Source organism: Elephas maximus, chromosome 9 (genome assembly GCF_024166365.1).
Source record: "Elephas maximus indicus isolate mEleMax1 chromosome 9, mEleMax1 primary haplotype, whole genome shotgun sequence".
NCBI classification, from domain to species: domain Eukaryota; kingdom Metazoa; phylum Chordata; class Mammalia; order Proboscidea; family Elephantidae; genus Elephas; species Elephas maximus.
The window spans coordinates 92,444,149-92,460,667 of NC_064827.1; the positions used below are offsets into that span (position 1 = coordinate 92,444,149).

A 16,519-nucleotide genomic window follows, 5' to 3' on the forward strand; every position below is an offset into this window, starting at 1 on the left:
TAGCACTTAACCTCTGTGTTACCAGGACTCCTTGTCTAATCTACAGCAAAGACCAAAAAAAAAAAAAACCCCACTGCAGCCAAGCCGATTCTTACTCATAGTGACCCTTTAAGACAAAGTAGAACTGCCCCATAAGGTTTCCAAGGCTCTAAGTCTTTACAGAAGCAGACTGCCACATCTTTTTCCTGCATAGCGCCTGGTGGGTTTGAACCACTGTCCTTTTGGTTAGCAGCCAAGCACCTTAACCACTGTGCCACCAGGGCTCCTCCCAGAAAGGAGGAGGGAGGGAATTCTAGCCCACCAGCTCAAGCTCAGCATGAGCAAAGGCAGCGAGGCAGGAAGAGCAAGATCTGAGTGGAACTGTGAAAGAGCAGCCTTACTAAAACAAAAGGTTTGGTAAGGGCATCGTTTTCTATGGAGAATGGGACTACATCATAGAACATCTTGATTTTCAAGTGGAAGTATTTGCAGACTCCACAGGCATAAGCAGCTCTAGAAACTTTTTGCATAAGATAAATAACGCCCTGATGAAGGGTATTTTAGGCAATGAATCTGGTAGAAGTATGAGTTTGTGTTGAATGTAAAGATATGAGATGGTTCAACACAAAATGGAGATTTTAAGTGTTCAGCTGGAATTTAAAAGTGTTTCTAGAAAGAGCTGCACATGTAGTTCTTGCTACATCATCATTAACATACTTCTAATTGCAGTTTCTGAGACAGTTACATCAAATTCAGCTTTAGATCAATGAGCACCCTCACTGAGAAGTAAAAGATTATGACGGTTGAAGATAAGAAGCTGGCATAAAAGTCTAGAGGCTTCAAATATGTCATGCATAAAGTTTAATAATTTTTTTACATGCTAGAGGAAAGATAATTTAAGTCTTCTGGGGTATCCAGCCTAATTACTAGGTATGTCAGAAAATTGATATTTCTTGCATGTAATTTCTTCATACACTATGAGAAGCCTTGTACTATAAGAAGATGTGTACATTGTCACTCCTCTTTAAATCTATTAGTTTTATCTTACAAAAGTGATGATGTCATCACTAAACTGGAAGTGGATAACAGTGGGGTCCTGGAGTAAAATTGTGTGGCTTAGAATCCAGCTCAACCAGTGACTTGCTAGTCAGTCTTGGCCACGTTTCTCCCTATTCCTCAGTTCCCTCACCTATGAATGGTGATACTAATAGTACTGGCATCGTAAGACTGTTGGGAGGATTAAATATAAAGACACAAAATCAGTGCCCAGCATGTGGTAACAACTCGTAAATGATAGGCATGGTATTAGTAACAATACATAATCAGTTAATAATAGACTTTCATCTTATTTCCTTATTGTTTATCTTTTGTTTTATTTGGCTTTCAAATCGTTGCCAGAAAGATAGCTAGCATCCCACAGGGTTGTGTCTGAAGTCTCCATTGAATGATATTATAACTGAATGCATGAGCAGAGGTTGTTCCTAACCCCAGTGAGGCTGACAGTCCTCTTGCCTTTCACAGTGAGCCATCTCTATGGATTTGGACTGATGGATGCAGAGGCCATGGTGATGGAGGCAGAGAAGTGGACCACCGTCCCCCAGCAGCACGTGTGTGTGGAGAGCACGGACCGACAAATCAAGTAATGTTTGCTGCAGACAGGCGCGTGGCAGTGCCCTGAGAGAAAGCCAGTCAGCACGAGCGCTCGCAACTACCCTTTGTCGCACAAAAAAAACCAAACCTGTTGCCATCGAGTCGATTCTGACTCATAGCGACCCTCTAGACAGAGTAGAACTGCCTCGTAGAGTTTCCAAGGCTGTAATCTTTACAGAAGCGGACTGCCACGTCTTTCTCCCACGGAGCAGCTGGTGGATTCAAACTGCCAGCCTTTGGGTTAGCAGCCCAGCGCTTAACAACTATGTCACCAGGGCTCCTGCCTGAAGAGAACTTTAGTTCCCCTTTTCTTCTTTCTTTCATCTTTCCCTCTGTTTAACCAGTGTTAACCCTTTAAGTGACTCAATTATCTGGGTGATGACATTGTGGTCCCTCAATATCTAGGGGCCAGATGCTTGTATTACATTGTATAATCACAGCAGGCACCCAGGTTTACTCAGTCGAGCTCTGCCACCTCTGCTCAAACTCTCTCTTTCTCTGTTGCAGGACAATTCGTCCCAACAGCGCCGTACGCTCCATCTACAAAGCTTCGGGCTGCTCAGATAACCCCAACCACCATGTCAACTACCTGGAACATGTAGTGGTACGCATAACCATCACCCACCCCAGGAGGGGAGACCTGGCCATCTACCTGACCTCACCCTCAGGAACCAGGTCCCAGCTTCTCGCCAACAGGTACAGTGATGGCCTTTGCCCACCAATGTAGGGGTCTCACAACACTCAGCCCATCTTTGGAGGTAGAAAAGGTCAACAGCTCTTGACTCCTACCCTAGGAACCAGCTGAGGCAGCAGATAGATGTCATGGTGGGGTGGTCACAGATCTCACTGCTCTTAAGTAGAGAGTGTGAGTTTGCCTAGAATCTGTAGGCATAGAGAAATACTGCATGTGATAGTGGGATAATATTAAAAAGAAGCTGAAAAAAATATGGAGAATCACTTATTGTTCTTCCGCCTAAAAAAAAAAAAAAGCAGAGCACTAACTAGTAAGGCCTCTGAGATTCTTTTCTGCCCCCAGTTAAATATCTGGGGGCATTCATTACAGATCAGTTGAATTCTCTTTCTCACATACTTATTTGCCAAAGTTAGAGGAAATTCTATTTGTTTTAAAGCAGGTGTTGGTAATTGTTATCTGTAAAGAACCAGGTAGTAAATGTTTTGAGCTTTGCAGGCCGTGTACTCTCTGTCACAACTACTCAAATCTGCCATCATAGTGTGGGAAGTACAATAGACGATATAAATGAACGGGCATAGCTGTGTTCCAATGAAACTTTATTTACAAAAGACAGACAGCAGGCTAGATTTGACCTGAGGGCCATGGTTTGCTGAGCCCTGTTCTAAAGGTTGGCTCTTTAACCTTCATTATCCTCGAAAACCCACAAATCCACTTCCCTCAGGATGATTCTGATTCATGGTGACCCCATAAGTTATAGAGTAGAACGCACCATAGGGTTTTCTTGGCTATAATCTTTATAAAAGCAGATCGCCAGGCTTTTCTTCTGTGGTGCCACTGGGTGAGTTTGAACCACCAACCTTTAGGTTAGTAGTCAAGCACAAACTGTTTGCACCGCTTACGGACCTTTTTGTCCTAGAGGGCAGCCAGTTCTCTTCTTAGCCACTCTCCTTCTCTTCATTCCCTCCCAAACATTTCATCAGCAGGTAACTTCATTTTGTGAAGACCAGGACCCATCCTTCTGAAAGAATAAGGCTAGAATGTTCTAACTCAAGTTTTCTGTGGCTCCATTGGCTTTTCTGATGGTTGGGAGTATGAAAAGGTAGTTGTCAGCAAGTGAGACCAAAGGAGGGTGTCAGGTTGCCTTACAGACCTTTGTCTTAGTCAGGGTTCTCTAGAGAAACAGAACCAGTTAGAATGTGTGTGTGTGTTGTGTGAACATATGTGTGTGTGTGTGTGTGTGTAGAGATTCATTTTAAGGAACTGGCTCACATGATTGTAGGGACTTGCAAATCTGAAATCTGTAGGTCAGGTGTCGGGTTGGAGATTTCTGCGGTCTTATTTCACAAACTCCATAGGTCAGGTGGCAAGAAGAGTGAAAAGTTCTGGCAACACGTCTACTTATAGTCCAGAGGCAGAATACAACATAGGGGAAACCCCCTTTTTGCTTTTATGGCCTTCAGTTGGTTGAGGCCCACCCACATTATGGAGGGTGTCTTAGGCTGGGTTCTCTAGAGAAACAAAACCAGCAAAGTGTACATATATGTACAGAAAGATCTATATCAAGGAAATGGCTCACACCATATCCGTGGGCCGGGATAAAACTTCTCCTGATTCACAGAGCCACTCACATAGCCACAGGGGTTGGCAAACCCAAGATCTGCAGGTCTCTTGCTCACAGACTGCGAAGATCGACAAATCCCGATATCGGCCGCAGGTAAGCTACTAGCTCAAGTCCCAAGAACTGAAGGTCAGACTAACAGGGACCAGTTGCAGGATCCAGAATGAGCAAAAAGCCACAAGCCTTGCCAGAATGTTCACTTATATTTGATGCAGACAACATGCTCAAGGAAATGCCCTCTCAACTGATTGGCTACTCACAGCAGATCGCATCATGAAGGTGATCGTATTATATCAAATCTCATCATGGAGGTGATCACCACATCACAGCGCTGCCAAATCACAAAGTATCATGGCCCAGCCAAGTTGACACACAACCTTAACCATCACAGAGGGTAATCTGTTTAACTTAAGGCCAACTGCTTTAATCACGTGTAACTACTTCCTAACACCAACTAGACTAGTGTTTGACCAAACATCCAGTCACTGTAGCCCAGCCACAGACAAAACCTGGAGGGTTCTTTAATTTTATTCTTTTTCCTCCAAGAGGAGCATTTAATGGGAGCAAAAACCTTATCAGTGGCATATATCTAGTCCTATGAAAAGTCAGCCTTTTATGTAACAGGTGGATATAGCCATCTGTACATAGCCACCTGTCCCCATCCCAGGTGGCCATTGGCAGCGGTGATCTTTGTTATAACACAAGTGAAAGGCCATAAGAGTTGGAGGCCAGGGGCTGAATTCAAGCCTGCAGGACAGAAAGTGACACTGAACAGTTGCTTCTAAGAATTCCCAAACTTCATCTGTGGTGGTCGTTAGCTGCCATCAAGTCGGCCGTCGAATCAGGGCAACCCCGTGCACAACAGAATAAAACGCAGACTGTTGTGATCTGTAGGGTTTTCACTGGGTGATTTTTCAGAAGGAGATTGTCAGGCCTTTCCTCCTAGTCCGTCTTAGTCTGGAAGCTCCACTGAAACCTGTTCAGCATCATAGCAACACATAAACCTCTACCAATAAATGGATGGTGGCTCTGCTTGAAGCATATTGGCCAGGAATTGAACCTGGGTCTCCCACACGGAAAGTGAGAATTCTACCAGTGAACCACCAGTGCCTCGTTGATCTGCTCTAGGTCCCTGAGAAGAAGAAGAGAGAGTAATCGTATTTCTAGGTGATAGTGACTCAGAGCACTACCAAATCTTCATGTGCATTTTATTTCTGGGCTTACGCTTGCTGTCTTTCTCTTTAAAACCTAACATCTTCCATTAAGACTTGAGGAAACCTAGCCTTCATGCTTTAAACATGAAGCCCAGTTTTGCCAGGATAAATGCATACAGGTGCAAAGAACGTAAGAATGCATTGGCATCAGATCACTGGGCTCTTCCCTATGCCCTCCTCCCGCTACAAACAGTGGTTTAGCTCCTGCCTCCAGGTAATTGCATCACCTGCCTGATGCTCCTTTCTGAACAAGCCAGGCCCGCAGATGTGCAATTACGTGATTAATGGGAGGTCATACCAGCTGTTGTTACTGAATCTGGGGAAGGCCTCCCCCCATCTTTTTTGTTACCATTATTCATCCAGGTTTAACTTGAAAGAGCATCCTGGTGAAGCACTGTGAAGTGCAAAGGTTTGCTTCACACATGTCCGGAGCTTGGCCCCCACCCCCGCCCCCCTTCTTTGTAGGAGAACAGTCCCCCTGCAGTTGCTGTTGCCTTGGAAAACGCAGCCTCCTTGGCCTTTCTGGGCTCTCCCTGCACATTTTGGTATTTATTGTTGGCTTCCCCCGAAATGACTTCAGTGAGGAAACTCGTACGGCAGAGGAGCTACGGATTCCTTCGCAGGCGTTTGGTGGATTACAGTGACACCGGTTTCAGTCTCGCTTGCATTCTTCAACAGCAGATATCTGCTCGGCTGTTTGCAAAGTGCTGGACGCGACAGTGCTGGACAACTTTTGTAAGAGAAAAGAACCCGGGGTTTCAGATGCTCTCGGTGACTGGTGTCCCCAAGGTTTACCTCAGCCTCTCTCATCAAAAGCACCTGGGAATGAGCTTTGCACCCAGACTGTGTCTTTTCTACCTGGAGCATTTTCTGAAAGTGCTGCTCTTTTGCATATTCTCCAGCTAATTGTTAGCTGCCCCTGAGTTCCTCCCCTACCCCCCACAATAGAATGAAACGTTACCAGGTCCTGCACCTTCCACATGATCAGTTGCAGGTCTGCCCAGTATGATCTGTAGGGTTTTCATTGGCTGATTTTCAGAATCAGATTGCCAGGCCTTTCTTCCATCCTCCAACTAAGTGCTGAAAATAAGTAGTCACCAAAAAGAGGTAGAGAGATTAGAGTGGAGAAAGGGGGCTGGAGGCACTGAGAAGTGGAAAGGATATTATGAATCGCTTATCTACAGCACCCCCCAAAACATTGCTCTACATGGCTGACCCTTTAAATGTGAAACAGCTGCACCGGTCCCAGACTTTTAACCAACAATGGCCATATTCCAGGGCCTGGCTTCCCGGTTCTTATTGTCCTTGACACTAGTAGCATCCCTCCTACTGAGGCAGCTGAGGAAGGACGGGGTTTCTTTTGGCTCTTCTTTTTTCCTCCTGGCGTATTCTGGAGTTTAATTTTATTAGAGGAAATATCTACTCAAAACTTTTCAGCCTGACCTAGTGGCAAGGAGTCCTCGGGCTCTCATCTTGGCCTTGTTTCAAAGCACATCCCCAGAGCTAGGAACTGAGTGGAGGAAGCACAGAAAAGAGGAGAAGCGGGGGTGAAGGACAGGCCTGCTTTGCTCCTGGTGTGTTTCACACGGGTCTGCAAAGCAATACTTTTCCTCAAGAAAAGGTGAATAGATCAGGTTGTAGAAGGAATCCATGTGTCAGAAACTATTAGTAACAGCAATCTCATTCCTTATTCAAAGAAGTCAAGATTTCCAAAGAGCACCGGGTAAAGCAAAGAATGACATGCAGCTAAAAGGTAGGAATTCTGGAAAGTTTAAAATACAAAGTTTCCCTGGTGGAGGTTGCTTCAGATGAAGATGCCAAGTTGTCATGGCAAAGAGTCATCCCCGTTTATCCTCTTCTGCTCTGTGAGGTGCAATTTTGCATCCCTAGACCTGGAATTCCCAATACTGTACACTGACTAGCCTGGCAGCTACTGTAGCAAAGCCCCCAAGGCTTTGCAGCAGTCCCTCTGGGGCAGGGCTACCCACAGCAGGCTTCACATCAGCTGCTGTGAGAACCCAGGGTACAGAAGGCCAGCACAGACCCAGCGTCACAAGGCTCATTCGGCGACATCACCCCTTTACGATGTAAAAAGAGAGAACAAGGAGAGAACACCGACAAGGAGGATAAACCAGGAGGAGAGCTGAGATGACAGTGACCCCGCGTCTTATTATCTGAGACTATTTCATTTTCAGTATTGTCAAAATTTATATCCTAGCTTGTTGTTAGCTGCTGTGGGGTCAGCTCTGACTCATGGCAACCCCATGTACAACAGAATAAAACATTGCCCAGTCTGCCACCATCTTCATGATTATTGGTATGCCTGAGTCTATTGTTGAGGCCACTGTGTATTTTGAGTGCCTTGCAACCTGTGGGGCAACCTTCCAGCACTATATCAGACAATATTCTGCTGTGATCCATAGGACTTTTGTTGGCTTGTTTTCAGAAAGAGGTTGCCAGACCTCTCTTCCTAGTCTGTCTTAGTCTCAAAGTTCTGCTGAAACCTGTGCACATGGGTGATCCTGCTGGTGTTTGAAATACAGGTGGCAAAGCTTCCAGCATCATAACAACGTGAAAGCCAGCACCGTGTGACAAGCTGTGAGACAAATCTAGTTTGAGGACCTAAAAATATGATCACTGTACATAAGGATAAACTCCCAAGTAAAAAGGGGCCATGGTTGGCTTCCTGGAAGTCCTTATTCCCCTAGACATTTCAGTGAGGGATTTCTTCAGTATTGTTAACTCCTTCCCCTTCCTCAGGCAATTCTTTGGGTGCCCGTTTTCTGCAAAGTGGCTAGGCTGTAGGAGCAACCTGAACACTTCGAATAAGTCTGTGTGGGCCGTCTGGAGCCCCTCAGTGGCTCCCTGTCCCGGCTGACGGCTGACGGGCAGTTGCCCGCACTCCTGTGGAGAACAGCTGTCTGAGGGAGAACAGTTTACCCAAGCATCTGCAGGTGCCGAGCGCTGGAAGGCACTCTGAAGCATTCAGAGTGTTAATCCAACTCCAGCTTCATGTCCCATTAGCCCAGCAGGCAAGCACCGCTGGCAAGCCAGGTTGATAATTTAGTGGGTGGAAGCCACAGGTAAACAGAGCAGTACTGGAATGGACAAATGGTTATTTCCTTCTCTTCTCTTTGTTCTTCTCCTGCCCCTACCCTTCCAGTCCTCCTCTTGGCCTATATGCCCTGCCTAACAAAAAGCCAAACTGAACATTCACCACGAATGGTGTACTTCTGTGGAGAATAGAGAGGTTGCGCATTGTCGGGGGAAGCGAAGTGGGTTTGGGTCCTTTGAAAATGTTCTTAGACAAGCAAGTGTGTGCCTTTATATTGTGACACATTCAAATTCTGCCTGCATAACAATTTTTCAACCAAAAAAAAACAAAAAATCTCATACCATCAGATTCTCTGCTTTCAATGGCATTTGTTAGAATTATGAAAAGTTGTCTTTTTTTTTTTTTTTTTAAATCTCCACCTCCCGCAACTCACTGAGTTTGGGATTTAATTTAGAAGTATTGGCTCTCTGTTCCAAATTTTGGCCTCTGACTGAAAACTGAAACTTTGCCGCTTTTTCTAAATTTGATTACAGATGACTATTTCTGCTTCCAATTATGGTCTTAAGTAGAAAGAAGGTACACTTTCTAGTCTGAAATACTGAAACAAAGAAAGACCCTTATAGGATTTATAATTTATGATGTTTAGAATGTACCGTTTATACTTTGCTCATTTTTGCTGTTGTCCTACCGAACTGTTCAATGACAGACTATTGACATTTGTTAAGTGTGGTATTTAAACGTATTTGTGGCTTGCAGTGAAAAAAGTTTTACATGATGATAAGCCGTCTCCATAAGAATTGTATTCCTTCAATCAGAAGGAGGCACAGCCTTTGGATTTAGACAGCACTGGGTTTGTCTGATTAAGGAGACTTGGTGGCACAGCGGAAACCCTGGTGGCGTAGTGGTTAAGTGCTATGGCTGCTAACCAAAAGGTTGGCAGTTCAAATCCACCAGGTGCTCCTTGGAAACTCTATGCGGCAGTTCTACTTGACGGCAGTGGGTTTTGGTTTGGCGGCACAGTGGTTAAGTGCTGGGCTACTAACCAAAAGGTCAGGTTGGCGGTTCAAACCCAACAGCTGCTCTGAGGGAGAAAAGATGCGGCAGTCTGCTTCCATAAAGATTGCAGCCTTGGAAACCCTATCAGGCAGGTCTACCCTGTGCTGTAGGGTCACTATGAGTAGGAATTGACTCAATGGCATTGAGTTTGGTTTTTTGGTTTGGGTTTGCCTTGACTTCACTGATTACTGTGTTTGACTTTGGAAAAGTCGATTTCCTCATTTAAAAAATAGCTATAATAACATCTGCCTTACAGGGTTGTTAAATAAGTATTAATAGTTATTAAATGAGCTAAGCTATAGAAGGTACTTAGCACAGCTCTTAGCACAGTAAGCACCTAGTAAGTGGTAGCCCTCATTTAGCACAGTGCTCTCAAAGCGCGTAGTGAGTGATTCTGTCAAACACAGATCCCGATTCTGTATATCTGGGCTGAGCTCCATCGATTTACGTTTCTAATCAGTTCCCAGGTGATGCTGAAGCTGCCTGTTCTCCTACCATATTTGAAATAGCACCAATTGATATGTTCATCCAGCTTTGTCATACACATTGTTATTTTCACGGTAATCAGAAAACTTGCAAGCAAGCATCTGCTGGATGTGCAAGTAATTTATGAAGAGGTTTATAATATAAAACAGAGACTTAAAGGCCTTGTAGTATAAAATGGAATAAATCTTCAAGAACATTAAGTACTTATGTCATACACCCACAAAGAGGAATGCATTTTAGGGTTGATCAGTTGGTAATACTTGGGAAGCCCAGCTATGCATGGTAAAAGTTAAAAAGAAAAAACTCACTTTTTAGGTGTTCCAAATTACCAGAACTAGTACTGTCCTCTGTCTCAACATTTCTTAAAGAAACTATTTAGAATCAGAGAGAAAAGCCAAATAATATGTTTCAAATACCCCATTTTGGAAACAAATTATATAAACCTTGTAAAAACCCAATATCTAAATAAAACAATTATAATTGATCTAAATAAGTGTTTCAAGCATTCTATAAGCGCCACCTTAAATTGTGATGAAACCCCCAGAACAACAAGAAGAAAACTTAGAAATCTATTGGCCTAATGTCTAATTCGATAAAAAAAATAAATACTGTTTGGGTAGGAGCGGATGATTTTGAAATTAAGATCCATTGGCAGTTTTAGAAATAATTACAAGATATCACCTAGCTTTCAATATTTATAAAATTTCTTGTTATTTAGTTGCCGTAACATCATAAAACATTGTAGCCTTGACACATTTGACACATTGGCTAAATAAATGAAAGGATGGGAAGATGAAAAAGCTTACAGTAATTATATGAGTTATTCCCTGAGTTAATTCCTCAAAAGGATATACTGCACATAATGGCAGCCTTTTCTACAAGGCATAATCCAAAGTAATTTATCTGAAAACCGCTCACAGGGATAGGGCTGGCTGTGGGGTGTCATTTTAATAACTGGATGCATAATTTGTGTTACTGCCTGCATATATCATTTCTTCGAACACAGAATTATGAAGTCAGCTTTGACAGAACAGAGTTCCGTTGCACCAGGAGATGTGGATACAGCCATAGAGTTCATTTAACCTGGCTTTCAGGACATGGATTCTACTTGACCGTGGGCCTGTGTTTGGTTTCTTCATTGTTGACATGACACAGACATTCAGATAGGGCATTAGACTTTTTAGTTGATAAACAGAGAGCCCACAGTTAGAATCTCCTTAGCAGGTGCCCAATGGCTTAACATTTGATTGTCTTCAACAAGTATGTTCTTTGCAGCACAAATCTAATCTACTAGCTGGATTACCTGTATTTTTATATGCAGATGGTGCAGTTTTTGTTTTTTAATTTTACAACGCGAAAGATGCAGAATAGTTGAATCAGGATTAAAAGAGAATTATGCATCTCTGTTTAAACTGAGTTTATAAATGACAGGATGAGGCTACAGAAGTGAGTGCCCAGTTGGTTGAAGCAGTAACAATAATCAAGGTCTGTTTCTTTCCCCATCAACTCTTTTAGCAACATATAATGATTATATTTGGCTCTCTGTTCACTCTCCTCCTCAACTTTTATATCAGAAAATGGGTTTAGACAGTAATGGACATTCCAACCCTGCATAAGGTGAAGAGGCCAGGGCGGGAAACTGCTTAGCCAGATAGAAAAAGCCCGTTTGTATTCTCTTTCTGAAACACTTATTTGAATTTGACTTTACCAGAGCTTCTTCTTGGCACCCAGTTTATGTATAATTTTTGTTACAAATGTAATTTGAAAATGATCAGCAACAATGAAATGAATTTCAGAAGTGGACAGGAAAGGGTGGAAGGGAAGAAACATAGGGTCTGCTAATCCAGCAGTCAAATAATTGACCCATGAGTAATTAAAAGTTGGCTGAGGTTATGGAAACAAGACTGCCCCCCCCCCCCCCCCGTGTGATGGCAGCCTCAAGTCTCCTTTGTAGTTTTGGTATGAGGCAATGAGCCAAGTGTTCTCTCTAAACTGTTTGTGAACTGCTTTTAAATTAGGCACTCTTGGAAAGGTATTATGTGACAAATTTTGCTTGATTGCCCTTAAATGGCACAATGGTCTGAACAAATTAGAGCCTCAGTTAGAGCTATGGACTAGTAAGTGGTTCTAAACCCATTTTTTGCCCCTATACCATAAATATGCCAACATAGTCCTGTTAGTAGCGTCTCTATGTCAGAAAGGGCAGTTTGAAAAAAGCTTCTCTTCCTCCATATCTGTGTTGTCTTTTCCCCCAGCATACACACTTGGAAACTCACTGGTTCTAGGTTCTAAGCAAAAGACTCTAAATATGTAAATGTAGGAATCAACTGTATAATGACCTAGCAACTTCTTCTTGGCCAAGTCCAGTTTTATAGGATCTCCATAAAATGTGCCATCCTAATTCTATTGAGAATCCACCAACGTGGGAAAACATACATGTAAGAAGCGCAGTTTTCATCTCTTTTATCATGGGGAGAAAGCTGCTAGATCCAAGGTGGTCCTCACTGAAATGCCACATTCCTCTGTTCGAAAAGGGAACCTTCACAATATAGTATACAGATGTTCTTTAAAAAAAAAAAAAAAGAAAGAGTTTCAGTTTTAAAAATCACTGCCAACCATTAGCTCCATTAAGGAGATTAGCAAAACACATCTACGTATTCCAAAACTCTGGGATTTCTCCAGTAAAGAGATCTACTCAACTTTGTTTAACTCGACCTTTCCCAAATACTTTGCCACTTGGAGGAAACTGCATAATAATCTTCATTTTTCTTTAATGGGCTCAGGAACTTGAGCAGGTGACTTCCCTGTTTATTGCTTTGCTCTAGGGAATACTGAGTGTGAGCCTTTTACCTAACACAGTCCACAGTGGTGCTACCCAAACCCTTCAGCTTTAGAACCCAGCTGGCATTTTAGAGAGCACTTCAAACACAAGATTGATAGAATGGTCTTTTTTTTTTTTTTTTCTCAATCACAATTCTAACAAGCTATGAAGAGAAAGAAAACTATTGATTAAATTGGTAATTTTTGTTTCATTTTCTCCCAGTGGTAAAATCTACCACATAGAAGGTCAAATTATAACCATCGTTTGGCTTGGTGAAGCAAGGAGAGTTGACTGCATGTTCTAAAGAGCTATCAACATTTAGCAACCTTGCCCTCCGCATTGGTCTCTACTGAAAGACGGATATGTCTAGGAACTGAACATGGTTACTTCTGAGACAATGCTAGTGCTTTTTTGCCTCTATATTTGCCTCTCTGACTTTCAGTAGTCTCTTTTTCTATTTTATTATTATTTTTTAAATCCAAATCATAGATACACATAATTTTAAGAAGTACTAAAAATCTTTTTCCTGCTTCATCTTTCACTTTGCATCCACTAGGTCCCATACCTAGAGAAAATGTCTTTGAAGTCTTCTGGATATTTCTGTGGGTAGTTCCATCTACATTACAGGCCTATAAATAGCAGATGCCTATTTCTTGATATGCTGATTTTATATGTTACCTATTAATATCTCTTTATAATTCACAAGAATTCCATTTCTTTATTTTACTTTTCTTCATATTTTGTATCTGCCAGTATTCCATCACAGGAAAGAGAAATAATTCTAGGGAATTCAGACCCGTATAAAATCAGTAGAAGGGTTGGAAGAGCAGGATCTAGGCTGGGTTTTCAGGCATGACTCCCTAAACTGAATAAGAATAGTGGGCAGAATCTTTTTACTCAGGTATAATTTGCATACAATACAGTTTACCTTTTTATGTGAATAGTTCAATGAGTTTTTTACATTTATACAGTCATATAAACACACGCCATCACTTTTAAGATACTGAATAGTTCTATCACTTCGCAGAAGTTCCCTGTGTCCCTCCCCTGCCTCTAGCCCCTGGTAACCACTGGCCTGTTTTCTGTAACTATATTTTTGCCTTTTCTAGAATGTCAAGTAAATTGGATGATGTAGTATGCTGTCTTTCGGGTCTGGCTTCTTTCGCTTAGCTTAAGGCTTTTAAAATTCATTCATGTTGTTGCATATATTAACATTTCATTAGTTTTCATTGCTGGGTAGTATTTTACTGTATGGACATGCCATAATTTGTTTGCCCATTCATCAGCTGATGGACATTTGAGTTGTTCACAGTTTTTGGTGATTGTGTATAAAGCTGCTGTGAACATTCATGTGGAGATCTTTGTGTGGACATATGTCTTCATTTATCTTGGGTAGATATCTAGCAGAGGGATTGTTGAGTTGTATGCTAAGTGTCTTGGTTATCTAGTGCTGCTATAACAGAAATACCACAAGTGGATGGCTTTAACAAAGAGAAATTTATTCTCTCACAGTGTAGGAGACTGGAAGTTCGATTTCAGGGTGCCCGTGCCAGAGGAAGGCTTTCTGTCTGTGTCAGTTCTGGTGGAAGATCCTTGTCATCAGTCTACCTCAGTTGAGGAGCTTCTCAGCTTAGGAGCCCCGGGTCCAAAGGACTCACTATTCTTCTGGCTTTTGTTTCTTGGTGGTATGAGGCCCTCCTATCTCTTTGCTCACTTCTCTCTTTTATATCTCAAAAGAGATTGACTCAAGATACAACCTAATGTTGTAGACTGAGTCCTGCCTCATTAACACAACTGCCTCTAATCCTGCCCCATTAACACCATAGAGGTAGAATTTATAACACACAGGAAAATCACATTAGATGACAAAATGATGGACAGTCACATAATACTAGGAATCATGGCCTATCCAAGTTGACACACATTTTGGGGGGACACAATCCAATCCATAAGAGTAAGTGTATGCTTAACCTTGTAGGAAACTGTCAAGATGTTTTTTCCAAAGTGGCTGTAGCATTTTGCATTTCCATGAGCAGTATAAGAGAGGTCCAGTTGAGCCACATCTTTACCAACACTTGGTATTGTCAGTCTTGTGGGCAGAGTCTTAGCTTTGTTTCCCTGATAGATACAAAAAAAAAAAAAAAAATTAGTCACTGGATTTTAAATAACAAACAAAGCAATGATTTATGCTTCTCTTTTAGACTATTTGATCATTCCATGGAAGGATTTAAAAATTGGGAGTTCATGACCATCCACTGTTGGGGAGAAAGAGCTGCAGGTGACTGGATCCTGGAGGTTTATGATACTCCCTCTCAGTTGAGGAACTTCAAGACTCCAGGTGAGAGCTCCTTTCTTCATGTAATTCTGTGCTTTGAGTTGTCTGCATGTATTCCAGTTCTCGAGATTACCATTTGAAAGGTAATAATTTAAGGATAGGATTAAAGACCTAATATTTGGATATAAGTATAGGACAAAAGATGACAGCTTCTGATTGATGTTTCAGAACATATGGCCCATGTCTCTAACAAGCCAGTCTTGTCCACCTTCAATGGGTTAAATTGCACAGTCGTAATTTCTTCCCAGGAGGAGAGAGGCTCCCCTTCTCACAACATGGATGAATCTGGAGGGCATTATGATGAGTGAAATAAGTCAATTATGAAAGGGCAAATATTGTATGAGACCACTACTATAACAACTCATGAAAAGGTTTACACACGAAAAGAAACAATCTTTGATGGTTACGAGGAAGAGAAGGGCTGGGGATGGAAAAACACTAAGTAGACAATAGATAAGTTGTTCTTTGGTGAAGGACAAGACAGTACACAATGCTGGGGAGACCGGCACAACTTGTTCGAGGCAAGGTCACATAAGCTTCATAGACACATCCAAACTCCCTGAGGGACTGAATTGCTGGGCTGAGGGCTGTGGGGACCATGGTCTTGTCGAACATCTAGCTCAACTGGCATAACATAGTTTATAAAGAAAATGTTCTACATTCTACTTTGGTGAGTAAGCTTCTGGGTTCATAAAAGTTTGTGAGCGCCCATCTAAGATACTCCACTGGCCTCACCCCTTCTGGAGCAAGGGAGAATGAAGAAAACCAAAGATACAGGGAAAAGACTGGTCTAAGGGACTAATGGACCACAACTACCACAGCCTCTACCAGACTGAGTCCAGTACAACTAGATGGTGCCTGGCTACCACCACCGACTGCTCTAACAGGAATCACAATGAGGGTCCTGGATAGAGCTGGAGAAAAATGTAGAACAAAATTCTAACTCGCAAAAAAAGACCACACTTACTGGCCTGACAGAGACTGGAGAAACCACAAGAGTATGGCCCCTGGACACCCTTTTAGCACAGTAGTGAAGTCACTCCTGAGGTTCACCCTTCAGCCAAAGATTAGACAGGTCCATAAAACAAAATGAGATGGGTCAAGGACTAGAAGGCAGGAGGGGACAGGAAAGCTGGTAATAGGGAACCCAAGGTCAAGAAGGGAGAGTGTTGACGTGTCGTGGTGTTGGTAACCAATGTCACAAAATAATATGTGTACCAATTGTTTATTGCAAAGCTAGTTTTTTCTGTAAACCTTCATCTAAAGTACAATAATAACTGGAAAAAAAAAAAGAAGAGAGAGGCTTCCTTAGCTATCTTTTTTTTTTTTTTTTTTCTGAGTTTAAATTAAAATTTTCAGGCCAGGCAGGACATTGAGCTTGGCCTATGCCAGCTAAACTCGTTACCACCAAAGAAGATGAATGATGACATTCTGGCCCGCATGGGCCCAAGAGCAAAGGAAACCGAAACCCTCCTTGACATGTAAAACATGGAAATTATGATGTCAACAAAGGTCTTTTCAGGCAATCTCAAACTCTGTTGCCACCTTCAGCCTGTTTTCATGCTAACATCTGCGGTTTATTTGTAACGTAAAATAAGGGAAGGTACAAAT

At 42.3% G+C, this 16,519-nt stretch overlaps 1 protein-coding gene across 2 annotated transcripts in view; it reads left to right on the plus strand.

Moving 5' to 3' along the window:
- The window catches only part of PCSK5 (proprotein convertase subtilisin/kexin type 5), a 492,175-nt gene that overhangs the window by 296,648 nt on the left and 179,008 nt on the right, over nt 1-16,519 (plus strand). For both annotated transcript variants that reach the window (XM_049895206.1, XM_049895204.1), the window contains exons 11-13: nt 1,501-1,618; nt 2,137-2,325; nt 14,775-14,911. In XM_049895206.1, the coding sequence (XP_049751163.1) occupies nt 1,501-1,618; nt 2,137-2,325; nt 14,775-14,911 (444 nt within the window). The remainder of the gene's footprint in view (nt 1-1,500; nt 1,619-2,136; nt 2,326-14,774; nt 14,912-16,519) is intronic.